Source organism: Ranitomeya variabilis, chromosome 2 (assembly GCF_051348905.1).
Source record: "Ranitomeya variabilis isolate aRanVar5 chromosome 2, aRanVar5.hap1, whole genome shotgun sequence".
Lineage (NCBI taxonomy): Eukaryota > Metazoa > Chordata > Amphibia > Anura > Dendrobatidae > Ranitomeya > Ranitomeya variabilis.
Genome location: NC_135233.1, coordinates 357,017,362 through 357,045,292, shown reverse-complemented (window position 1 = coordinate 357,045,292; position 27,931 = coordinate 357,017,362). Strand labels below are relative to the sequence as shown.

The window sequence follows — 27,931 nt, the reverse complement described above, 5'->3', positions numbered from 1 at the left end:
TGCTTCCATCAGCGTTTGGGAGTTTCCTATTTAGCCTTGCTCTCCAGTCATTTCCTTGCCGGTCATCATTGTAACCAGAGCCTTCGGTTGCATGTTCCTGCTACTAGTCTGCTGATCAGCTAAGTGGACTTTGTGCTTTTGTTTTGTATCTTTTGTCCAGTTTGCAGTTTTTGTAATTCTCTGTAGCTGGAAGCTCTTGCGGGCTGAAATTGCCACTCCTGTGTCATGAGTTGACACAGGAGTCTTAAAGTAATTTCAGGATGGTTTTTGAAAGGGTTTTCAGTTGACCGTGAAGTCCTCTTTTGTATCCTTCTGCTATCTAGTAAGTGGACCTCTCTTTGCTAAATCTACTTTCATACTGTGCATGTCTTTTCCTCTTAATTCACCGTTATTACATGTGGGGGGCTGCTATCATCTTTTGGGGTATTTCCCTAGAGGTAAGCCAGGTCTGTTTCTTCCTCTACCAGGCGTAGTTAGTCCTCCGGCTGGCGCGTGGCATTTAGGAAGCCGTAGGTATGCTCCCTGGCTACTATTAGTTGTGTGGTAGATTTAGCTCACGGTCAACTCGAGTTTCCATCACCCGAGAGCTCGTTCGTTATTTATATGTTTCTTACGTTCCCTTGCCATTGGGAACCATGACAGTGATTTTTTCTGATGACTGGGAGTCTCATGTTCAGCAGGTCAGGAGGGTTTTTCAGGTTTTGCGGGAGAATTCTTTGTGTGTAAAGGGTTCAAAGTGTGTTTTTGGGGTTCAAAAAATTTCCTTTTTGGGGTACATTTTTTCCCCTTCTTCTATTGAGATGGACCCTGTCAAGGTTCGGGCTATTTACAACTGGACGCAGCCTACTTCTCTGAAGAGTCTCCAGAAATTCTTGGGCTTTGCTAATTTTTATCGTCGATTTATAGCTGGTTTTTCTGGCGTTGCTAAACCTCTGACGGATTTGACTAAAAAGGGTGCTGATGTTGCCAATTGGTCCCCTGCTGCCGTGGAGGCCTTTCGGGAGCTTAAGCGCCGCTTTTTGTCTGCCCCTGTGTTGCGCCAGCCTGATGTTTCTCTTCCCTTTCCGGTTGAGGTCGATGCTTCCGAGATCGGAGCGGGGGCGGTTTTGTCGCAGAAAAGTTCCGACTGCTCAGTGATGAGACCTTGTGCGTTCTTTTCGCGAAAATTTTCGGCCGCCCAGCGAAACTATGATGTTGGTAACCGGGAGCTTTTGGCCATGAAGTGGGCATTTGAGGAGTGGCGTCATTGGCTTGAGGGTGCCAAACATCAGGTGGTAGTTTTGACTGATCACAAGAATTTAATTTATTTGGAGTCTGCCAGGCGCCTGAATCCTAGACAGGCACGTTGGTCGTTGTTCTTTTCCCGGTTTAATTTTGTGGTCTCGTACTTACCGGGTTCTAGGAATGTGAAGGCAGATGCTCTTTCTAGGAGTTTTGAGCCTGACTCTCCTGGGAATTCTGAACCTGTTGGTGTCCTTAAGGATGGAGTGGTTTTGTCTGCTGTCTCTCCAGATTTGCGACGTGCTTTGCAAGAATTTCAGGCGGATAGACCTGATCGTTGTCCGTCTGGTAGACTGTTTGTTCCTGACGAGTGGACCACTAGAGTCATCTCGGAAGTTCATTCTTCTACTCTGGCAGGTCATCCGGGAATTTTTGGCACCAGAGATTTGGTGGCTAGATCCTTCTGGTGGCCTTCCCTGTCTCGAGATGTGCGTGTTTTTGTGCAGTCTTGCGATGTGTGTGCTCGGGCCAAGCCTTGTTGTTCTAGGGCTAGTGGGTAGTTGTTGCCCTTGCCTATTCCAAAGAGGCCTTGGACGCACATCTCTATGGACTTTATCTCGGACCTCCCTGTTTCTCAGAAGATGTCTGTCATCTGGGTGGTGTGTGACCGTTTTTCTAAAATGGTTCATTTGGTGCCATTGCCTAAGTTGCCTTTCTCATCTGAGTTGGTCCCTCTGTTTTTTCAAAATGTGGTTCGCTTGCATGGTATTCCGGAAAACATTGTTTCTGACAGGGGTACCCAGTTCGTGTCTAGATTTTGGCGGGCAGTCTGTGCCAGGTTGGGCATTGATTTGTCTTTTTCGTCTGCATTCCATCCTCAGACCAATGGCCAGACGGAACGAACTAATCAAACTTTGGAGACTTATTTGAGGTGTTTTGTGTCTGCGGATCAGGATGATTGGGTTGCCTTTCTGCCGTTGGCGGAGTTTGCTCTTAATAATCGGGCTAGTTCTGCCACTTTGGTTTCTCCTTTCTTTTGCAATTCAGGGTTTCATCCGCGTTTTTCATCTGGTCAGGTTGAATCTTCGGATTGTCCTGGAGTGGATGCGGTAGTGGATCGGTTGCATCAGATTTGGGGACAAGTGGTGGATAATTTGGAATTGTCCCAGGAGAGGACTCAGCAGTTTGCTAACCGCCGTCGTCGTGTTGGCCCCCACCTTCGTGTTGGGGACTTGGTGTGGTTGTCTTCCCGTTTTGTCCCTATGAGGGTTTCTTCTCCTAAATTTAAGCCTCGGTTCATCGGTCCTTATAGGATTTTGGAGATTCTTAACCCTGTCTCCTTTCGTTTGGACCTCCCGGCATCTTTCGCTATCCATAATGTGTTCCATCGGTCGCTGTTGCGGAGATATGAGGTACCGGTGGTTCCTTCTACTGAACCTCCTGCTCCTGTGCTGGTGGAGGGTGAATTGGAGTACGTGGTAGAAAAGATCTTGGACTCCCGTATTTCCAGACGGAGACTTCAATATCTGGTTAAATGGAAGGGCTATGGTCAGGAAGATAATTCTTGGGTAACTGCCTCTGATGTTCATGCCTCGGATTTGGTTCGTGCCTTTCATAGGGCTCATCCAGATCGCCCTGGCGGTTCTTGTGAGGGTTCGGGGCCCCCTCCTTAAGGGGAGGGTACTGTTGTGTATCCGCTTTTTGGGCTCCCCTGGTGGTTGCTGGGGGTATTGGTGACTTGTTTGCACTTTGCTGCTTCTGTTCACCTGCTTCCATCAGCGTTTGGGAGTTTCCTATTTAGCCTTGCTCTCCAGTCATTTCCTTGCCGGTCATCATTGTAACCAGAGCCTTCGGTTGCATGTTCCTGCTACTAGTCTGCTGATCAGCTAAGTGGACTTTGTGCTTTTGTTTTGTATCTTTTGTCCAGTTTGCAGTTTTTGTAATTCTCTGTAGCTGGAAGCTCTTGCGGGCTGAAATTGCCACTCCTGTGTCATGAGTTGACACAGGAGTCTTAAAGTAATTTCAGGATGGTTTTTGAAAGGGTTTTCAGTTGACCGTGAAGTCCTCTTTTGTATCCTTCTGCTATCTAGTAAGTGGACCTCTCTTTGCTAAATCTACTTTCATACTGTGTATGTCTTTTCCTCTTAATTCACCGTTATTACATGTGGGGGGCTGCTATCATCTTTTGGGGTATTTCCCTAGAGGTAAGCCAGGTCTGTTTCTTCCTCTACCAGGCGTAGTTAGTCCTCCGGCTGGCGCGTGGCATTTAGGAAGCCGTAGGTATGCTCCCTGGCTACTATTAGTTGTGTGGTAGATTTAGCTCACGGTCAACTCGAGTTTCCATCACCCGAGAGCTCGTTCGTTATTTATATGTTTCTTACGTTCCCTTGCCATTGGGAACCATGACAATCAGGCCTCTGTAACACACTAGATGCTACAAACTAATTTAAAGTCAGGTCCCCTATTGTATGACAGAAGGAGCAGAATCATTTTTGTGGCCTCTACATCAGACATCTGTAACACACTAGATGCTACAAACTATTTTAAAGCCAGCTCCTTTACTGTGTGATATTAATAACAGCTTAATTTCAATGCAACCAAATGACAAAGTGTGATACAATGGGTTGTCTAAATTTTTGCAACTGAAAAATTCCATTTTTTAAAAACTGTGCCTTAGGTCTGTAGACAGGTTGTTAGGGGTCGAGTTCCCATCTCTGCACAGGGGGAATCTCAGGCCATCTCCGCTGTGGTCTCCCATTCTTCTCCTGCTGCAGTGGAGTCTGCTCAGCGGAGACGTCGGTCCCAGTGTCTCGCTCAATCTGACTCTGTACTGAGAGATACGGCTGCTTTTCCTGCTTCTCCCATTGAAGTCAGTGCTGGGCAGCGGCGAGCAGACGCTTCTGGGACTAAGTCCTGCTTTTCTCGTTCTGAGCATGCCCAGAGTAAGACCTCTCAGTGGAGATAGAGGGTCACATGATCAGACACTGCAGCTAAGGTCCTGTAGGTGCTCACTGTTATGGTTCTCAATGGCAAGAGAACATAGCCCAGCAAACATAAGAACTAGCTCTTGGAAGGATGGAAACTAAACTGACCATGAACTAAACCTGCCGCACAACTAACAGTAGCCGGGTAGCGTTGCCTACGTTTTATCCCTAGACGCCCAGCGCCAGCCGGAGGACTACCTAATCCTGGCAGAGGAAAATATAGTCCTGGCTCACCTCTAGAGAAATTTCCCCGAAAGGCAGACAGAGGCCCCCACATATATTGGCGGTGATTTTAGATGAAATGACAAACGTAGTATGAAAATAGGTTTAGCAAAATTGAGGTCCGCTTACTAGATAGCAGGAAGACAGAAAGGACACTTTCATGGTCAGCTGAAAACCCTATCAAAACACCATCCTGAAATTACTTTAAGACTCTAGTATTAACTCATAACATCAGAGTGGCAATTTCAGATCACAAGAGCTTTCCAGACACAGTAACGAAACTACAGCTGTGAACTGGAACAAAATACAAAAACAAACGAGGACAAAAGTCCAACTTAGCTGGGAGTTGTCTAGCAGCAGGAACATGCACAGAAAGGCTTCTGATTACAATGTTGACCGGCATGGAAGTGACAGAGGAGCAAGGCTAAATAGCGACTCCCACATCCTGATAGGAACAGGTGAACAGAAAGGATGATGCACACAAGTTCAGTTCCACCAGTGGCCACAGGGGGAGCCCAAAATCCAATTTCACAACAGTACCCCCCCCTCAAGGAGGGGGCACCGAACCCTCACCAGAACCACCAGGGCGATCAGGATGAGCCCTATGAAAGGCACGGACCAGATCGGAGGCATGAACATCAGAGGCAGTCACCCAAGAATTATCCTCCTGACCGTATCCCTTCCATTTGACCAGATACTGGAGTTTCCGTCTGGAAACACGGGAGTCCAAGATTTTTTCCACAACGTACTCCAACTCACCCTCAACCAACACCGGAGCAGGAGGCTCAACGGAAGGCACAACCGGTACCTCATACCTGCGCAATAATGACCGATGAAAAACATTATGAATAGAAAAAGATGCAGGGAGGTCCAAACGGAAGGACACAGGGTTAAGAATCTCCAATATCTTGTATGGGCCGATAAACCGAGGTTTAAACTTAGGAGAAGAAACCCTCATAGGGACAAAACGAGAAGACAACCACACCAAGTCCCCAACACCAAGCCGAGGACCAACCCGCCGCCGGCGGTTGGCAAAAAGCTGAGTCTTCCCCTGGGACAACTTCAAATTGTCCACTACCTGCCCCCAAATCTGATGCAACCTCTCCACCACAGCATCCACTCCAGGACAATCCGAAGATTCCACCTGACCAGAAGAAAATCGAGGATGAAACCCCAAATTACAGAAAAAAGGAGACACCAAAGTGGCAGAGCTGGCCCGATTATTGAGGGCAAACTCCGCTAAAGGCAAAAAAGCAACCCAATCATCCTGATCTGCAGACACAAAACACCTCAAATATGTCTCCAAGGTTTGATTCGTCCGCTCGGTCTGGCCATTAGTCTGAGGATGGAAAGCAGACGAGAAAGACAAATCTATGCCCATCCTAGCACAGAATGCTCGCCAAAATCTAGACACGAATTGGGTTCCTCTGTCAGAAACGATATTCTCCGGAATACCATGCAAACGGACCACATTTTGAAAAAACAGAGGAACCAACTCGGAAGAAGAAGGCAACTTAGGCAGGGGAACCAAATGGACCATCTTAGAGAAACGGTCACACACCACCCAGATGACAGACATCTTCTGAGAAACAGGAAGATCCGAAATAAAATCCATCGAGATGTGTGTCCAAGGCCTCTTCGGGATAGGCAAGGGCAACAACAGTCCACTAGCCCGAGAACAACAAGGCTTGGCCCGAGCACAAACGTCACAAGACTGCACAAAGCCTCGCACATCTCGTGACAGGGAAGGCCACCAGAAGGACCTTGCCACCAAATCCCTGGTACCAAAGATTCCAGGATGACCTGCCAACGCAGAAGAATGAACCTCAGAAATGACTTTACTGGTCCAATCATCAGGAACAAACAGTCTACCAGGTGGGCAACGATCAGGTCTATCCGCCTGAAACTCCTGCAAGGCCCGCCGCAGGTCTGGAGAAACGGCAGACAATATCACTCCATCCCTAAGGATACCTGTAGGTTCAGAATTACCAGGGGAGTCAGGCTCAAAACTCCTAGAAAGGGCATCCGCCTTAACATTCTTAGAACCCGGCAGATAGGACACCACAAAATTAAACCGAGAGAAAAACAACGACCAGCGCGCCTGTCTAGGATTCAGGCGTCTGGCGGACTCAAGATAAATTAGATTTTTGTGGTCAGTCAATACCACCACCTGATGCCTAGCCCCCTCAAGCCAATGACGCCACTCCTCAAAAGCCCACTTCATGGCCAAAAGCTCCCGATTCCCAATATCATAATTCCGCTCGGCGGGCGAAAATTTACGCGAAAAAAAGGCACAAGGTCTCATCACGGAGCAATCGGAACTTCTCTGCGACAAAACCGCCCCAGCTCCGATTTCAGAAGCGTCGACCTCAACCTGAAAAGGAAGAGCAACATCAGGCTGACGCAACACAGGGGCGGAAGAAAAGCGGCGCTTAAGCTCCCGAAAGGCCTCCACAGCAGCCGGGGACCAATCAGCAACATCAGCACCCTTCTTAGTCAAATCAGTCAATGGTTTAACAACATCAGAAAAACCAGCAATAAATCGACGATAAAAGTTAGCAAAGCCCAAAAATTTCTGAAGACTCTTAAGAGAAGAGGGCTGCGTCCAATCACAAATAGCCTGAACCTTGACAGGATCCATCTCGATGGAAGAGGGGGAAAAAATATATCCCAAGAAGGAAATCTTTTGAACCCCAAAAACGCACTTAGAACCCTTCACACACAAGGAATTAGACCGCAAAACCTGAAAAACCCTCCTGACCTGCTGGACATGAGAGTCCCAGTCATCCGAAAAAATCAAAATATCATCCAGATACACAATCATAAATTTATCCAAATAATCACGGAAAATGTCATGCATAAAGGACTGAAAGACTGAAGGGGCATTTGAAAGACCAAAAGGCATCACCAAATACTCAAAGTGGCCCTCGGGCGTATTAAATGCGGTTTTCCACTCATCCCCCTGCTTAATTCGCACCAAATTATACGCCCCACGGAGATCTATCTTAGAGAACCACTTGGCCCCCTTTATGCGAGCAAACAAATCAGTCAGCAGTGGCAACGGATATTGATATTTAACCGTGATTTTATTCAAAAGGCGATAATCAATACACGGCCTCAAAGAGCCATCTTTCTTAGCCACAAAGAAAAAACCGGCTCCTAAGGGAGATGACGAAGGACGAATATGTCCCTTTTCCAAGGACTCCTTTATATATTCTCGCATAGCAGCATGTTCAGGCACAGACAGATTAAATAAACGACCCTTAGGGTATTTACTACCCGGAATCAAATCTATGGCACAATCGCACTCCCGGTGCGGAGGTAGTGAACCAAGCTTAGGTTCTTCAAAAACGTCACAATAGTCAGACAAGAATTCAGGAATCTCAGAGGGAATAGATGATGAAATGGAAACCAAAGGTACGTCCCCATGCGTCCCCTTACATCCCCAGCTTAACACAGACATAGCTTTCCAGTCAAGGACTGGGTTATGAGATTGCAGCCATGGCAATCCAAGCACCAACACATCATGTAGGTTATACAGCACAAGAAAGCGAATAATCTCCTGGTGATCCGGATTAATCCGCATAGTTACTTGTGTCCAGTATTGTGGCTTATTACTAGCCAATGGGGTGGAGTCAATCCCTTTCAGAGGTATAGGAGTTTCAAGAGGCTCTAAATCATACCCACAGCGTTTAGCAAATGACCAATCCATAAGACTCAAAGCGGCGCCAGAATCGACATAGGCGTCCGCGGTAATAGATGATAAAGAACAAATCAGGGTCACAGATAGAATAAACTTAGACTGTAAAGTGCCAATTGAAACAGACTTATCAAGCTTCTTAGTACGCTTAGAGCATGCTGATATAACATGAGTTGAATCACCGCAATAGAAGCACAAGCCATTTTTTCGTCTAAAATTCTGCCGTTCGCTTCTGGACAGAATTCTATCACATTGCATATTCTCTGGCGTCTTCTCAGTAGACACCGCCAAATGGTGCACAGGTTTGCGCTCCCGCAGACGCCTATCGATCTGGATAGCCATTGTCATGGACTCATTCAGACCCGCAGGCACAGGGAACCCCACCATAACATCCTTAATGGCATCAGAGAGACCCTCTCTGAAATTCGCCGCCAGGGCGCACTCATTCCACTGAGTAAGCACAGCCCATTTACGGAATTTTTGGCAGTATACTTCAGCTTCGTCTTGCCCCTGAGATAGGGACATCAAGGCCTTTTCCGCCTGAAGCTCTAAATGAGGTTCCTCATAAAGCAACCCCAAGGCCAGAAAAAACGCATCCACATTGAGCAACGCAGGATCCCCTGGAGCCAATGCAAAAGCCCAGTCCTGAGGGTCGCCCCGGAGCAAGGAAATCACAATCCTGACCTGCTGAGTAGGATCTCCAGCAGAGCGAGATTTCAGGGACAAAAACAACTTGCAATTATTTTTGAAATTTTGAAAGCATGATCTATTCCCCGAGAAAAATTCAGGCAAAGGAATTCTACGTTCAGATATAGGAACATGAACAACAAAATCTTGTAAATTTTGAACTTTCGTGGTGAGATTATTCAAACCTGCAGCTAAACTCTGAATATCCATTTTAAACAGGTGAACACAGAGCCATTCCAGGATTAGAAGGAGAGAGAGAGAGAAAGGCTGCAATATAGGCAGACTTGCAAGAGATTAAATTAAGCACACTCAGAACTGAAGGAAAGAAAAAAAAAAACCTTCAGCAGACTTCTCTTTTCTCTCCTTTCTCTGCCAATTACTTTAACCCTTTGTGGGCCGGTCAAACTGTTATGGTTCTCAATGGCAAGAGAACATAGCCCAGCAAACATAAGAACTAGCTCTTGGAAGGATGGAAACTAAACTGACCATGAACTAAACCTGCCGCACAACTAACAGTAGCCGGGTAGCGTTGCCTACGTTTTATCCTTAGACGCCCAGCGCCAGCCGGAGGACTACCTAATCCTGGCAGAGGAAAATATAGTCCTGGCTCACCTCTAGAGAAATTTCCCCGAAAGGCAGACAGAGGCCCCCACATATATTGGCGGTGATTTTAGATGAAATGACAAACGTAGTATGAAAATAGGTTTAGCAAAATTGAGGTCCGCTTACTAGATAGCAGGAAGACAGAAAGGACACTTTCATGGTCAGCTGAAAACCCTATCAAAACACCATCCAGAAATTACTTTAAGACTCTAGCATTAACTCATAACACCAGAGTGGCAATTTCCGCTCACAAGAGCTTTCCAGACACAGTAACGAAACAGCAGCTGTGAACTGGAACAAAATGCAAAAACAAAACAAGGACAAAAGTCCAACTTAGCTGGGAGTTGTCTGGTAGCAGGAACATGCACAGAAAGGCTTCTGATTACATTGTTGACCGGCATGAAACTGACAGAGGAGCAAGGTTATATAGCGACTCCCACATCCTGATAGGAGCAGGTGAACAGAGGGGATAATGCACACAAGTTCAATTCCACAAGTGGCCACCGGGGGAGCCCAGAATCCAATTTCACAACAGACTCCCATCGGAGAGATGTTCGCAAAGTCTTTGACCTCTTACGGGCAAACTCCCTCTACGCCAAGTTGGAGAAGTATGTGTTTGAGCAGGAGTCCTTGCCATTTCTTGGTTATATCATCTCTGCCCAGGGTTTGGCTATGGATCCTGCCAAGCTACAGGCTGTGATGGACTGGAAGGAATCCAATTCTCTTAAAGCGGTGCAGCGCTTTATGGGGTTCATTAACTACTATCGACAGTTCATTCCACACTTCTCAACTTTGGGAGCTCCCTTGGTTGCCCTTACCAAGAAGGGAGCAAATCCCAAATTGTGGTCTGAGGAGGTCTCCAAGGCCTTTAATTCCATAAAGTCACACTTCACTAGCGCTCCCATCCTACATCGCCCTGATGTAGACAAACCATTTATCATGGAGGTGGATGCCTCATCTGTTGGTGCTGGAGCAGTCCTCTTCCAAAAAGATGCTCAAGGTCGGAAGCATCCTTGCTTCTTCTTTTCTAAGACCTTCTCACCAGCAGAGAGGAATTATTCCATCGGGGACAAGGAGTTGCTGGCCATGAAGTTGGCTTTCTCGGAGTGGAGACATCTCATGGAGGGAGCTCGTTTTCCTTTCCAAGTCTTCACAGACCATAAAAATTAGGTGTACCCATTAGTTTGCGACCGGAGGTTCTCTCGTGGGCTCATTTGTCCAGGGTGGGTGGACATTTTGGGACAAAAAGGACATCTGAGCTGTTGGCGAGGACATACTGGTGGCCACATATGGTCCGTGATGTCAGGTATTATATTCAGGCGTGTGTCTCCTGCGCCAAAAATAAGTCTCCTTGACAACGGCCAGCTGGGTTACTCTATCCATTGCCGGTGGCAGACAGGCCCTGGGAGATGGTCGGGATGGACTTTGTGGTGGGTTTGCCCAAGTCTCGGGGCTGTACCATCATTTGGGTTATCACTAATAATTTTTCCAAAATGGTGCATTTGGTGCCGCTTCCACGGTTACCTTCGGCACGGGCCTTGGCAGCGTTGTTCATAAAGCACATCTTCCGCCTACATGGTATGCCAGACAAAATTGTCAGTGACTGGGGTCCCCAGTTTGCGTCTCGGTTCTGGAGAGAGCTTTGTCGTCTTCTCAGCATTGAGTTAAATCTCTCTTCCGCATATCACCCCGAGACAAATGGATTGGTAGAGAGGGCCAAATAGACCTTGGTCACATATCTGCGACATTTTGTCTCAGCCAGGCAGGATGACTGGGCATCCTTGCTACCGTGGGCAGAGTTTGAGCTGAACAATGCGGAAGCCGACTCCACTGGACACACCCCTTTCCTCCTCAACTATGGTCAGCATCCGAGGGTACCTGTACATATGCCCGTGTCTTCTGCCAACTCCAGGGTTGCAGACTGGGCTGTGGAAGCACGGGATATTTGGGACCGCACTCAGGATGCCATTCAGGCCTCCAAGGAGAGAATGAGGTCCTCCACCGATGCACATCGGCGCCCCGCTCCGACCTTTGCTCCTGGCGACTTAGTGTGGCTCTCTGCCCGTAACTAGTGTTGAGCGATACCGTCCGATACTTGAAAGAATCGGTATCAGATAGTATCGGCCGATACCCGAAAAGTATCGGATATCGCCGATACCGATACCCGATACCAATACAAGTCAATGGGACACCAAGTATCGGAAGGTATCCTGATGGTTCCCAGGGTCTGAAGGAGAGGGAACTCTCCTTCAGGCCCTGGGATCCATATTAATGTGTAAAATAAAGAATAAAAATAAAAAATATTGATATACTCACCTCTCCGACGGAGCCTGGACGTTACCGATGTAACCGGCAGCCTCCGTTCCTAAAAATGTGACCGCTCACGTGACCAATCACAAGCCGCGACGTCATCTAAGGTCTTTCAAGCGCTCATTTTTAGGAACGGAGGCTGCCGGTTACATCGGTAACGTCCAGGCTCCGTCGGAGAGGTGAGTATATCAATATTTTTTATTTTTATTCTTTATTTTACACATTAATATCGATCCCGATACCGATTCCCGATATCACAAAAGTATCGGAACTCGGTATCGGAATTCCGATACCGCAAATATCCGCCGATACCCGATACTTGCAGTATCGGAATGCTCAACACTACCCGTAACATCAGGCTGCGTGTTGAGTCCACTAAGTTTGCACCTCGCTACTTGGGTCCTTTCAAGGTTCTCGAACAGGATAACCCTGTGGTCTATCGTTTAGCTCTTCCGCCATGCCTGGGTATCACCGACACCTTTCATGTGTCCCTCTTGAAACCTGTATACATGTCCCGGTTTTCCGAGTCATCTACCAGGACATCGGGTTCGTCTATGGGCGATTACGAAGTGAACGCTATTTTGGGGTGCAAGGTGGTTCGTGGCAAAAAATTTTATTTGGTGGACTGGAAGGGTTACGGTCCTGAGGATAGGTCCTGGGAGCCTGCTGAGCGCATTCGGGCTCTGCAGCTCATTGCTGCCTTCGAGCGTAGCGAGGTCTGAGGAGGGGGGCCATGTTAGGGGTCGAGTTCCCGTCTCTGCACAGGGGGAATCTCGGGCCATCTTCGCTGCGGTCTCCCATTCTTCTCCTGCCACAGTGGAGTCTGCTCAGCGGAGACGTCAGTCCCAGCATCTCGCTCAGTCTGACTCTGTACTGAGAGTTAGGCTGGTTTCACACTAGCGTTTTTGTAAGCTGCGTTTTAGCGCTAAAAACGCAAAAAAACGCATGCGTTTTTTTTCCTATACTTAACATTAAAAGCGCATGCATTTTTTTGCATGCGCTTTGACGCGTTTTCGGCAACGCATGCGTTTTTTGACGCATGTGTTCATTTGCAGAAATGCAACCTGTAGTAATTTTTAGCGGCATTTTTTTGCGTTTAGGATCCTAACCCTTAGGGTTAGGGTTAGGGTTAGGATCCCTAGGGTAACGGTTAGGGTTAGGGTTAGGATCCCTAGTAACCCTAGGAATACTAACCCTAACCCTAGCCCTAGGGATCCTAACCCTAACACTTAGGGTTAGGGTTAGGATCCTAACCCTTAGGGTTAGGGTTAGGGTTAGGATCCCTAGGGTTAGGGGTAGGGTTAGGAGTAGGGTTAGGGGTAGGGTTTGGATGCCTATGGTTAAGGTTAGGGGTAGGGTTAGGGTTAGGATCCCTAGGGTTATGGTTAGGGGTAGGGTTAGGGGTAGGGTTAGGGGTATGGTTAGGGGTAGGGTTAGGATCCCAAGGGTTATGGTTAGGGTTAGGGGTAGGGTTAGGGTTAGGATCCCTATGGTTAGGGTTAGGGGTAGGGTTAGGGGTAGGGTTAGGGTTAGGGTTAGGATCCCAAGGGTTATGGTTAGGGTTAGGGGTAGGGTTAGGGTTAGGATCCCAAGGGGTAGGGTTAGGGTTAGGGGTAGGGTTAGGGTTAGGGTTAAGGGTAAGGTTAGGATCCCAAGGGTTAGGGTTAGGGTTAGGGTTAGGGTTTGGATCCCTTTATCAACTTGATGGGGGGTGGCTTATCAGTGACCTGGTGACCAGGACATTCTAATAAAAAGCTAGGGATCCTAACCCTAACCCTAACCCTAGCTAATTCTATTAATAGTGTGTTTTCTAGTTGATTTTGATGATTGGCAGCTGTCACACACTTCTCAGCATGCGTTTCAAAAATGCAAATGCGGGAAAAAACGCATGTAAATGCGGGAAAACGCTGCATTTTGCCGCATTTTTTTTTACCGCAAAAATGCATGCGTCTAAAAACGCGGCGTTTTGCCGCGTTTACATGCGTTTTTTCACCACATGCGTTTTTTTTAAAAAATGCTGCAGATCAAAACGCAAGTGTGAAACCAGCCTTACTGCTGCTTTTCCTGCTTTTCCCTTTGAAGTCAGAGCTGGGCAGCGGCGAGCAGATGCTTCTGGGACTAAGTCCTGCTTTTCTCATTCTGAGCATGCCCAGAGTAAGACCTCTCAGTGGAGATCGAGGGTCACATGATCAGACACTGCAGCTAAGGTCCTGCAGGTGCTCACGCTCTGTGGCAGCCTCTCATTGGCCCTTCCAGGAAGGTCCTGTACGTGCTGCTACTATTTAAAGCTTGCATGGCCGCACGGCCATGCACTAGTATTGCTCTTTATTTATGTACTTTGCGCCAGTGTGGTCTTGTATGAGTGTGTTCAGGGACCCGGCTGAAATAAGCCCCTAGAATGCTGGCACCTCCAGGGAGGAGTTTGTATTCTTGGGTATTTAGGGACCTGGCCGAAATAAGCCCTTAGAATGCTGGCACCTCCGGCGAGGAGTTTCGTGTGCATGCATGACCACTGACTGCTCCTGTTTTAGGCAGTTTGCCTGTGCCTCTGTGGAGTCTAACAGGGCGCAGTGCTTTGAGTTCATGGCTGCTCTGTGAAGTAACAGAGTTAGCTAACACCGTCATTTAGTTCCGCTATTTGCTAGCAGCAGGTTCTCCTGCACGGTGGACCCCGGGCTGCGAACGCATCTATTATAATAAAATCTAGATATTCATGTGGTGCGTTCCGCTAGCCCTAACACAGGTTCATATCACCACAAAATGACAACATGGAATACAGCAACAGAAAAAAAATTAACTTTTTTTGATAACTTTTTTTTAATGTGCCTTAGGTCTGCAGACAGTTTTATATCACCACAGCACTAAATGACGAGGTGGGATACAGCAGGCTGTTTAATATTTTTTCACTAGCTACATGTGAATTAGAAAGCTATACTCGTGCATGGATCACAATAGAAGCAGTGAACAACACGTGCCCTGCTGGCTTTGCTTGTGGATCTCAGTAATGTCCAAAAAAGAAAAATGCTAGAAGATAAATTTATCAGCCACACTGGACAGTAGCTCGCTACTCTGTCTGACTAATATACAACTACCTTTCTAACTAGCTAAAATGTGGGATCCAGCAGGCTTTTTAACATTTAGGCTATACTCGTGCATGGAGCACTATAGAAGCATTGCAATAACACACTTGTAGAACAGGTGCCCTGCTGGTTTTGCCTGTGGACTTCAGTAATGCCCCCCCCCCCCAGAAAAAAAAATTCCGGAAGGAAAATTTTACAGCCACACTGGACACTATCTTGCTACACTTTCTGACTGAAATACAAGCGCCTACCTAGCTAGCTAAAATCTTTCTGTTAACGGTGACAATGTCAGGAGCAGCCTCTCTGCACTATTACAATGTTAAAATGGCAATAAACAAGATCTCCGCTATTTATATGGGAAGGGACATGTGGTTTCAGCAGCCAATGACACAAGCCGCTGTGTCAGGACATTGTGGGTGTTTCCTGCGCCCTGATTAGCTAACTGGAATGTGCACACATAAAGTTAGGAAGAAAAAAAAAGACTGCTGTGCTGTGCTTACAATAACGCCATGACTCTGAACTCTGCAAAACACCTTGCCTTATAAAACACGTGCTAAACGCTGATGATACACCACTATTATCATTGCTAAAGGCAGACAACATCACCCATTCCTAGACAAAATCTATGTCTGCCAAGGTGCATTTCACCACAAACACTTGGACAAGTAAGCATGGCCAAGGGCATTACATCTTGCTAACTGGGCACTGGGTGGCTCTGGAGGATATGGGGACAGGCGCTGCTCCACAAGTTTTGGAATCCCCAAGGCTTGCAGGCCAAACCTTTATATTAAACACTTCCTCCACTGCTCCTGCCTCCTCTGTCTCTTCTAGGGTCTCCACCTGCGCCCTCAACCTCTGCCTTCATGAGACAAGCGTTTCAACACTGCATAGCGAACCCCCACCACCTCCATGTTTCGCAGTGAGGGTGCACCAAAATAAGCCAGTCTTAAAATTGATAGGCCTTGGAGATTGCACTCATACAGCTGAAGAGTTGTGGACAGCTCTCCAGAAGTTGATCAATGGCTGTCTCCACTGAACCTGCATCCAGGAAAGGCCGTGTCTGATAATGGTGTGAACTTGGTGGCGGCCCTATGGTGAGTCAAGCTCACACACGTGCCTTGCATGGCTCACATCCTCAATCTGGTGGTGCAGCGTTTTCTTTACAACTATCCTGGCCTGGGAAACCTGCTCCAGAAAGCGCATACGCTGTGTGCTCATTCCCGCCATTCGCACCCCATTACTGATTGACTTGCATCGATACAGAGGTCTTTATCCATGCCAGTTAACAGGTTGATATGTGATGTGCCAACATGGTGGAATTCCACTCTGCACATGTTGCAGCGACTGTGGTAGCAGCAATGAGCCCTGACGCAGTATGCCATGTCGTATAGCCTAGGCCAATGCAGTACGGAGGTGGAGCATATCACGTTTACAAAGTGGGCACAGATTAAGGTCCTCTGCACCCTTCTTCACAGTTTCGAAATGGCTACTAAGATGGTTAACGTTGACACTGCCATCATCAGCATCACTATTCTGGTCATTTATATGCTGGAGCAGACTTTGAACAGCCTGAGAGAGGAGATGGTGGTCCTAGAAGAAGAGAAGGAAGCAGAGTAGGCTGCGGAAGTGATAACAGCCTTCTTGCTGCACTATCTGCAAAATGATCCCTGTATAGTTATGATTAGGAATAATGCTGACTACTGGGTTGCCACTTTATTAGATTCACAATATAAAATACAATTTTGCCAGATGATTCCCACCCTAGAAAGGGACCCGCAATTGCTGGAGTATCGAAACACACTTGTATACAACCTTAACCCCTTTCTGACCTCGGACGGGATAGTGCGGCGGTGAGCCCGCATCAAAGCCGGTACATGTCAGCTGTTTTGAACAGCTGACATGTGCCCGCAATAGCGGCAGGTACAATCGCGATTCACCCGCCGCTATTGACTAGTTAAATGCCGCTGTCAAACGCAGACAGCGGCATTTAACCGGCGCTTCCAGCCGGAAATGAGCACATCGCCGACCCCCGTCACATGATCGGGGGTCAGCGATGCTTCTGCAGAGAAACCATAGAGGTCCTTGAGACCTCTATGGTTACTGATCGCCGGTAGCTATGAGCGCCACCCTGTGGTCGGCGCTCATAGCACACCTGCATTTCTGCTGCATAACAGCGATCTGATGATCACTGCTATGTAGCAGAGGTGATCGAGTGTTGCCAGCTTCTTGCCTCCTATGGAGCTATTGAAGCATGGCAAAAGTTAAAAAAAAGTAAAAAAAAATGTGAAAAAAATAAAAAAAATATAAAAGTTTAAATCACCCCCCTTTCGCACCATTCAAAATAAATCAATAAAAAAATCAAACCTACACATATTTGGTATTGCCGCATTCAGTATCGCCCAATCTATCAATAAAAAAAAGCATTAACCTGATCGCTAAACGGCGTAGCGAGAAAAAAATTCGAAACGCCAGAATTACATTTTTTTGGTAGCCACGACATTGCATTAAAATGCAATAACGGGCGATAAAAAGAACGTATCTTAACCAAATTTGTATTGTTAAAAACGCCAGCTAGGCACGCAAAAAATAAGCCCTCAAACGACCCCAGATCATGAAAAATGGAGACGCTGCGAGTATCGGAAAATGGCGCAATTTTTTTTTTTTTTTTAGCAAAGTTTGGAATTTTTTTTCACTACTTAGATAAAAAATAACCTAGTCATGTTAGGTGTCTATGAACTCGTACTGACCTGGAGAATCATAATGGCAGGTCAGTTTTAGCATTTAGTGAACCTAGCAAAAAAGCCAAACAAAAAACTAGTGTCGGATTGCACTTTTTTTGCAATTTCACCGCACTTGGATTTTTTTTCCCATTTTCTAGTACACAACATGCTAAAACCAATGATGTTGTTCAAAAGTACAACTCGTCCTGCAAAAAATAAGCCCTCACATGGCCATATCCCTCACCCACCTCGTCTTACTGTGACGTTCATTGGAAAGCTGTAAATGCTGTCCCAGACCCCGATATCTCATGCCTAGCTGATTGCTGCAGTTCCATGCTGCAATTAGTACTGTGGGTGAATTGAGGACACTTTCCTGGTGTCTGTCCCTGATTTGATGTGTTTTGGCAGCATTGGGTTCCTTTCAAAGGTGTTGTGCATGCGTTTGTTTTTGCATCCCATTGACGTGAATGGCGTTCAGCTATGTTTGTCAAATTTTCACCAAATTATTTGGCGAATAAGTGTTCATTCGGCGAAAGTGACCCGAACCGAATATAGAGATATTCGCTCATCTCTAGTAGGAATATTGTTGCCGTGCAATACTGTCATCATTTGATATTGACATTGTCAATAATAATATTTCTTGATGTTAATATTGTTCAGTATCTGTTTCATTTGATATTGATATTGTTTGCGATAATGGTATTTCTTACAGTCTGAAGGCATGGGCATGCACAGCTTTCAATGGGTCAATTATTTGAGATATTGAGTGAGGACCTCTCTTCCATTAAAAAATGGAAGCAGAAAGGCAAATGTGGTGGTAGGGGATTGTGTAGCAGATGAACCAAGTAAAATCTGTGTCATGTTTTAAATTATAAGATCAATTATTTTAATGATTTTTGAAATGGCAAAAGTAATTTATTAGTTCATATGATCAATCCTATTATAAAATTTGTAAAAAATTGTTTTTAAAAATACACATTTTTATTTTTCACTTTAGCTGTTCAACTCTTTCTCACAAATTTTACTTCGTGTTCCGGGACCACACCAAAAAGCTTTTAATAATATTTTTACCATTAAAAAGTTTGTGATGGATAAAGTGAAAGAACATCAAGAGACCCTGGACCTGAACTGCCCCAGGGATTTCATAGACTGTTTTCTTATAAAGATGGAAGAGGCAAGTAAGATGGATATTTTGTAGTCAAAATGTTCATATTTAATGGTGTTGTCATCATCATCATTTTCTTTGGCTCCAAAGTGATTTTTTTCCTTTAAAGCGATATGGCTTATATCCGAAAACAGTAACTCATCTCTCTACACTGCTATTCAAACCATTAAAATGCCTTTAAAGAGAACCTGTCACCCCTTTGAGCTTTTTTAGTTATTAATATGGGAATACAGGTTGTTTACAGCTGACATTAGTCACACCTGTCTGCCTCCTGGATGATGCCTAGTTCATTAAAAATCACGTTTTGTAGATTTCATCTTCCAGGATATGGGGTGTATGCTGCCCAGAAGATAAGACTGCCCTTGGTCTTCATAAGATAAGACTGCTTCCGGTCTTCATAAGATAAGACTGCCTCCAGTCTTCATAAGGCAAGACTGCCTCCGATCTTCATAAGGTAAGATTGCCTCCGGTCTTCATAAGATAATACTGCCTCCGGCCTTCATAAGATAAGACTGCCTCCGGTCTTCATAAGTTAAGACTGCTTCTAATCTTCATAAGATAAGACTGCCTTCGGTCTTCATAAGGTAAGACTGCCTCCGGTCTTCATAAGTTAAGACTGCCTCTGGTCTTCATAAGATAAGACTGCCTCCGGTCTTCATAAGGTAATACTGCCTCCGGTCTTCATAAGATAATACTGCCTCCGGCCTTCGTAAGATAAAACTGCCTCCAGTCTTCATAAGGTAATATTGCCTCTGGTCTTCATAAGATAAGACTGCCTCCGGTCTTCATAAGGTAAGACTGCCTCTGATCTTCGTAAGATAAGACTGCCTCCTGTCTTCATAAGGTAATACTGCCTCCGGTCTTCATAAGGTAATACTGCCACCGGTCTTCATAGGATAATACTGCCTCCGGCCTTCATAAGATAAGCCTGCCTCCGGTCTTCATAAGGTAATACTGCCTCTGGTCTTCATAAGATAAGACTGCCTCCGGTCTTCATAAGGTAAGACTACCTCTGATCTTCGTAAGATAAGGCTGCCTATGCAGCATCAATAGTAAAAAGATCTAATGTTAAAAATAATTAAAAAAATAAAAAAATAGTTATATACTCACCGTCTGTCGGCCCCTCGGATCCAGAACAGGCCTTTCCTGCTCCTCGCGACGCTCCGGTGACCGCTCCATGCATTGCGATCTCGTGAGATGATGACGTAGCGGTCTCGCGAGACCGCTACGTCATCATCTCGTGACACTTCAATGCACACTTGGGACCGGAGCGCGCGAGGAGCGTCGGTAAACGCTTTGCCTGGATCCAAGGGGGCCAAAGGAAGGTGAGTATATAACTATTTTTTATTTTCATTCTTTTTTTTAACAGGGATATGATGCCCACATTGCTATATACTATGTGGGCTGTGCAATATATTACGTGGGCTGTGCAATATACTACGTGGGCTGTGCAATATACTACGTGGCTGTGCAATATGCTACGTGGCTGTGCTATATACTACGTGGGCTGTGCAATATACGTGGGCTGTGCAATGTACTCCGTGGGCTGTGCAATATACTGCATGGGCTGTGCTATATACTGCGTGGGCTGTGTAATATACGTGGGCTGTGCAATATACTACGTGGGCTGTGCAATATACTACGTGGGCTGTGCAATATACTACGTGGCTGTGCTATATACTACGTGGCTGTGCTATATATTATGTGGGCTGTTATACACTATGTGGCCTGTGTTATATACTACGTGGCCTGTGTTATACACTACGTGGGCTGTGTTATACACTACATGGGCTGTGTTATATACTGCGTGAGCTTTGTTATATGCTACGTGGGCTGTTATAAACTACGTGGCTGTGTTATATGCTATGTGGGCTGTTATACACTCCGTGGGCTGTGCTATATACTATGTGGCTGTGCTATATACTCCCTGGGCTGTGTTATATACTCTGTGGCTTTGCTATATACTCCGTGGGCTGTGCTATATACTCCATGGGCTGTGCTATATACTACGTGGCTGTGCTATATATACTACGTGGCTGTGCTATATACTACAAGGCTGTGCAATATACTACGTGGCTGTGCTATTTACTACGTGGGCTGTTATATACTACGTGGCTGTGCTATATAATACGTGGCTGCGCAATATACTATGTGGCTGTGCTATGTGCTACGTGGCTGTGCTATTTACTACATGGGCTGTTATATACTTCATGGCTGTGCTATATACTACGTGGCCGGCTGCGAACAATCAGCGACAGGCAGTGAATTGGCGTGGGATTTGAACCACGCTTCGCTAATTGGTCGCGGCCGGCCGAATCCTGTGTATTCAATGTATTATTCTAAAATCTTCATCAATAAACTGGATACATATTCCAGAATACCCGATGCATTATAATCGGGCTACCATCTAGTCATAAGATAAGACTGCCTGCAGTCTTCATAAGATAAGACTGCCTCTGGTCTTCATAAGATAGTACTGCCTCAGGTCTTTTTTATACAAGATTTATCCTCCCCTTCTCTTCAGTGTCCTTTGATGTCAGTTGCATGGGCCAGAAATACCGCACCTGCGCATTTTGCCTGCTGTCTCTCGTCTGCACCGTTTCGCGCTTCTGTGGGTACAGACTTCATGTTTGATATGCAGAGGCTCTGCAGAGTCACTGTAATTTCCGATCCCAGTGATCTCCAGCACACAGTGAAGGTGAATTCCCCACAGTTCATAGAGCAAAGATGACAGCAGAATGTGCAAGCGAGGGATTTCCGGCCACGCACTTGATGTCAAAGGGACACTGAAGAAGAGGGGAGGAGAAATCTGGTATAATGAAGACCGGAGGCACTCTTATCTTATGGAGACTGGAAGCAGTTTTATCTTATCGGCATCATACACCCCATAGCCTGGAAGATCAAAGCTATAAAAGATGATTTTACTGAACAAGCCATCATCCAGGAGGTATAAAGGTATGCCTAAGTTCAGCTGTATATAACCTGTGTACCCATATTCATAACTCAAGAAGGTTAAAAGGGTGAAAAATTTCTCTTAATGCCTTCTGTTCCTTATTCTTTAACATGAATAAACATTATTGGGTGCCATTACTAGAGATGGCGAATTGAATTCAGATCAAATGTTTAGAAATTAGCTGAAACCAGCAAATTTAACAATTTACAATTCAGCTCACTTGAATCATCATAAATGGCAATTGCAAAAGATTGCCCCAGCTAGAGGTGGATCACATGGAGAAATCCTTAGAATCATTTTCTTCAGTGGGTCCAAGGACATCTGGCCCAACACTGCCAACATTTGCAACATTTCCACATTAATTTGAGTAAGTGATTGGAAAAAAATGCAAAACATTTTAATGCAATGTAATCTTTTACATTTCCAGGACAAGGAAATCCCTAACACAGAGTTCCACTTCGAAAACTTATTTGCTACTGTGATGAACCTCTTTTTTGCTGGGACGGAAACAACAAGCATGACTCTAAGGATCGGTCTGAGGATTTTACTCAAGCATCCAGAAGTTTTAGGTAGATATTGCCAGTGACATAACTAGGGCACAGGTCTCAGAGGTCAGATTTCAACAATCTTTATTGAAGGTTAGGGCTCTTCCACATGGCCATATTTTTGGACCGAATGCAATCTGACAAAAGATCAGAACTCGCTCGGACCACTCTTGTTCTATGGAGCCGATTTTTTTTCTGAGCCAGTCCCAGCATGCCTGAGTTTGTTCCGATATTTGGATCGCATTCAGGCATGCAAGTCAATGAATGCCTGAAAAACATTGAACTGCACTCGGTTGACATCTGAGTGCTGCCCGATTCCCACTGATGTAGAGAATGGAGAAGATGGAGACATTTTTTTCTCCATCTTCTCATGTGAGAGAATCGGATCACTGCTGACTCTGATTAGAGTTTGATCAGAATGTGATTTCCATAATCGGACTGATTCTGTCAGATGAGAGACTCTACGATTTGTCACCCTAGTCTACACCTTAGCAATATGCCATCAGTTACTGAGATGGGAATATCCCCTAATACCATAAGTCCTAGTCACAATCTATTCTGGGGAGTGCAATATTTTGATCATATTCTTACTTTAGCCATTATGATTTAAGACCTACATTGACAATAAACGTTATTCTCATTAGCTAAACTTCAAAAAGAAATTGACCTTGTTGTTGGCCAGAATCGCTGCCCATCTGTGGAGGACCGCAGTAAAATGCCTTATACAGATGCTGTTATTTATGAAATACAGAGATGTGGAGACATTGCGCCTTTGGGTGTTCCACATGCAACTGCTGAAACCATCATCTTTAGAGGATACACGATACCCAAGGTTAGAAAAAAAATATTGATTTAATAGCATGCAGGAGCTTTGCTGTCGTGGCCCCTAGATTACATCTCAGTTATTGGAAAATCATGGCAGATTGTGAGGCCAGGCAAGAGTTTGGACAGCAGTTATCTACAAGACCTGGCAAAAATTATGGAATCACCGGCCTTGGAGGATGTTCATTCAGTTGTTTAATTTTGTAGAAAAAAAGCAGATCACAGACATGGCACAAAACTACAGTTATTTCAAACGGCAACTTTCTGGCTTTAATAAACACTAAAAGAAATCAAGAACAAAAAATGTTGTTGTCAGTAATGGTTACTTTTTTAGAACAAGCATAGGGAAAAAAATATGGACTCACTCAATTATGTGGGAAAAAATTATGGAATCACCTTCTAAATTTCAATTCCCAAAACTAACACCTGCATCAAATTAGATCTGCTCATTGTCCTGCATCTAAAAAGGAGTCATAACACCTTGGAGAGCTGTTGCACCAAGTGGACTGACATGAATCATGGCTCCAACACGAGAGATGTCAATTGAAACAAAGGAGAGGATTATCAAACTCTTAAAAGAGGGTAAATCATCACGCAATGTTGCAAAAGATGTTGGTTGTTCACAGTCAGCTGTGTCTAAAATCTGGACCAAATACAAACAACATGGGAAGGTTCTTAAAGGCAAACATACTGGTAGACCAAGGAAGACATCAAAGCGTGAAGACCGGAAACCTAAAGCAATATGTCTCCAAAACAGGAAATGCACAACAAAACAAACGAGGAACAAATGGGTGGAAACTGGAGTCAACGTCTGTGACCGAACTGTAAAGGTACCTTCACACTAAGCGACTTTGCAGCGAGAACGACGACGATCCGTGACGTCGCAGCCTCCTGGATAGCGATCTCGTTGTGTTTGACACGCAGCAGCGATCTGGATCCCGCTGTGATATCGCTGGTCGGAGCTAGAAGTCCAGAACTTTATTTAGTCGCTGATCACCCGCTGTCATCGCTGGATCGGCGTGTGTGACGCCGATCCAGCTATGTGTTCAATTGTAACCAGGGTAAATATCGGGTTACTAAGCACAGGGCCGCGCTTAGTAACTCGATATTTACCCTGGTTACCATTGTAAAAGTTAAAAAAAACCAGTACATTCTCACCTTCTGATGTCTGTCACGTCCCCCGGCGTCCACAGGGTTACGCGCTGCTGTCGAGAGCTTCCTGCACTGACCAGCCGTAAAGCAGAGCACAGCAGTGACGTCACCACTGCTGCCGGCGCTGACACATTCAGTCAGTGCAGGAAGCTCTAGGCAGCAGCGCGTAACCCTGTGGACGCCGGGGGACGTGACAGACATCAGAAGATGAGTATGTAGTGTTTTTTTTTTACTTTTACAATGGTAACCAGGGTAAATATCGGGTTACTAAGCGCGGCCCTGCGCTTAGTAACCCGATGTTTACCCTGGTTACCCGGGTGCTGCAGGGGGACTTCGGCATTATTGAAGACAGTTTCAACGATGCCGAAGTCGTTCCCCTGATCGTTGGTCGCTGGAGAGAGCTGTCTGTGTGACAGCTCCCCAGCGACCACACAACGACTTACCAACGATCACGGCCAGGTCGTATTGCTGGTCGTGATCGTTTGTAAGTCGTTTAGTGTAACGGTACCTTAAGAAACCGCCTAAAGGAAATGGGATTTACATACAGAAAAGCTAAACGAAAGCCATTATTAACACCTAAACAGAGAAAAAAGGTTACAATGGGCTAAGGAAAAGCAATCGTGGACTGTGGATGACTGGATGAAAGTCATATTCAGTGATGAATCACGAATCTGCATTGGGCAAGGTGATGATGCTGGAACTTTTGTTTGGTGCCGTTCCAATGAGATTTATAAAGATGACTGCCTGAAGAGAACATGCAAATTTCCACAGTCATTGATGATATGGGGCTGAATGTCAGGTAAAGGCACTGGGGAGATGGCTGTCATTACATCTTCAATAAATTCACAAGTTTATGTTGATATTTTGGACACTTTTCTTATCCCATCAATTGAAAGGATGTTTGGGGATAATGAAATCATTTCTCAAGATGATAATGCATCCTGCCATAGAGCAAAAGCTGTGCAAACATTCCTTGAAAATAGCCACAAGGTCAATGTCATGGCCTGCAAATAGTCCGGATCACAATCCAATTGAAAATCTTTGGTGGAAGTTGAAGAAAATGGTCCATGACAAGGCTCCAACCTGCAAAGCTGATCTGGCAACAGCAATGAAGCGATGAAGAGTCCTGTGTGACACTCATTAAGTCCATGCCTCAGAGACTGCAAGCTGTTATAAAAGCCAGAGAGGTGGTGCAACAAAATACTAGTGATGTGTTGGAGTGTTTTTTTTGTTTGTTTGTTTTTCATGATTCCATAATTTTTTCCCACATAATTGAGTGAGTCCGTATTTTTTAGCTATGCTTCTTCTAAAAAAGTAACCATTACTGACTACCACATTTTTTGTTCTTGATTTCATTTAGTGTTTCTTAACCCCTTAATCCCATATGACATACTATCCCGTCGAGGTGGGGTGGGCCTTAATTCCCACCAACGGGATAGTACGTACTATGTGTGGCGCCCCTAGGGGTATTTGCCACAAAAATAGTTATTGACACCAAATACAAATATTAAAATAGCAAGACTGCACTACCATCTCCGGCCAGAAGGGGGAGCTCCAGAGACTCCCCTTGATCTATTCTGGTCTGAGAAAAGGACTGGCAGTTGGGTTGAGGAGCTGAAAGTGAGAGGTCATATAACTGAACTCCTAACAGCCCTATGACGGATTATAGGCCCGTAATACCCATAGTAGGAAAAGAGGAATAGAGAAAAAGGACATTGTGAGAACCGGGTAGCAATAACCTCTACCCAGAATAGGCGCAGAGACGGATACCGGATCCGTGGCTATATTCATTATATATAATACAGCAACCGGAAGGACGTGAGGTGATATCAGCTTCACCAGGGTAAGACGCAGCAACAGACACAGAGTTCAGCGGTACTCCCAGAGGGGGTAAGCCAACAAAAAGGACTTGGGTTGTCTGTCAAACCAGAGCACAGAAGAGACAGATTGGGTCGGCAGCCAGTTCACAAATAGCAGCAGGGCCATACAGAAACTGCGCATAATAAGAGGTGGAAATCTTGACAGGGTCAAAGTAATTCAGAGTTCTTAAACAGACTCCGGTGACAGTATTGGTTGCAAATCCCTTTGTGTTGAAGTAAACTGGTTAAACGTTTCAGCGCCTCAGTCTTTCATTTGGACAATAGCCATCGATCCAGGATCGGGGTCATCACAGCTGAGAGGACCTGCTGCTGATCAAGTAAGTGTCTGTTCCTTCATGATCCCTTACACTGTGCATCGCCTGAGGCCACAGCACCGGGTCAAGCCACTAGTGACATCCCCCTCAAGACACGGACCTCATTGATCTGGAGCTGGGTACCTCGGTCTCCCGGGCGTTACAACTGGCGTCAAGAACAGGATTGGGCCAGCCCGTACACCGGGTATTGTGTGCCGTAATTGGAGTCTGAAACTGTGAAAATTTGGATGAAAAATCTTGGAAATTGACTTTGTTAAAGAAAATCCCGTTCCCCATTGAAAACTATTGAAAGTGACTTTTCTCCATTTGTTATAATGGGGTAAAAATGGCCGCCATCCCCTGATGTAATCATCTCATAACCGTTAGGCACAAAACTGTTAATCGAGCTACGTCATTAACCAAGCCCCAGTCTAACTGAAAAACTTCAAAATCCACCATCACAGAGCGTGCGGCAGTTAGAGGCAGCAGGGGGCGTGTCATTGTCATCCTGCTGCACAGAGGAACGAATCTACATTATCTAGATGGAAGCTGGGACCGGAGGGGTCTGGATTAACTAAGGGGGTACAGTATGTCGCAGCACGGAGACGCCGCAGCACCCGGCGACGCTAATGCAGCTGAAAGACAGAGTGTCGATAGAGAGCCTGGCAGCACAGCAGTGCAAGGAGTGGCGCCCATCATGCCGGTGTTGATGCCATATACCCCGGGTGGCCCGTGGCTTCCAATGTATGATGGTGAACCTAATACCCTTGACGGTTTCAGGGAAAAGATGCTAACTCATTTTGATATGTTCCCCGTGGGTGAAGCTCAGCGTGTTAGTCTCCTGATGATGCAGTTAAGTGGCCATGCTAAGCGAGAAGTCACGGCATGGGCAACTGATCTAAAAGGTACTGTTGAACGCATATTTGCTGGATTAAAAGCTACATTTGAAACTACTGCCAGCAGCAAAGCTAAAGTACGATTCTTTAATTGCAAACAAAAAGCTAATGAGGGCGTGAGAGATTTTGCCTTAAACCTGCAGGAAGCTCTTAAATCACTTACACTGGCTGAACCCATTTTTAACACAGGAGCCGATAAACTGCTAAGAGATCAATTTATTGAGGGACTCTACACCCCTTCTCACCGGGGGCATGTGAGCATGCTTGTTTTTAAGAACCCTGAATTGACATTTGCCCAATTAAAGGAGAGCGCTATACGTTTCCAGCTGGCAGAGGCACCTCGGGATCAGGATCTCACACAACCCATGGCAGATGCACTTCAGCAACGGGGAATGCCAGTGACATCAGCTACGTCCGGTGCCAGTGCTAAGTCTCTGGGGCCCATTACTAATGAGTAGTGTTGAGCGATACCGTCCGATACTTGAAAGTATCGGTATCGGAAAGTATCGGCCGATACCGGCAAAGTATCGGATCCAATCCGATACCGATACCCGATACCAATACAAGTCAATGGGACTCATGTATCGGACGGTATCCCTGATGGTTCCCAGGGTCTGAAGGAGAGGAAACTCTCCTTCAGGCCCTGGGAACCATATAAATGTGTAAAAGAAAGAATTAAAATAAAAAATATCGCTATA

General features: G+C 45.7%; 1 protein-coding gene across 3 annotated transcripts in view; it reads left to right on the top strand.

Annotated features, from left to right (window-relative positions):
- The window catches only part of LOC143805884 (cytochrome P450 2C18-like), a 90,309-nt gene that overhangs the window by 34,910 nt on the left and 27,468 nt on the right, over window positions 1-27,931 (top strand). For all 3 annotated transcript variants that reach the window (XM_077285626.1, XM_077285625.1, XM_077285627.1), the window contains exons 6-8: window positions 18,525-18,701; window positions 22,073-22,214; window positions 22,835-23,022. In XM_077285626.1, coding sequence (XP_077141741.1) covers window positions 18,525-18,701; window positions 22,073-22,214; window positions 22,835-23,022 — 507 coding nt within the window. The remainder of the gene's footprint in view (window positions 1-18,524; window positions 18,702-22,072; window positions 22,215-22,834; window positions 23,023-27,931) is intronic.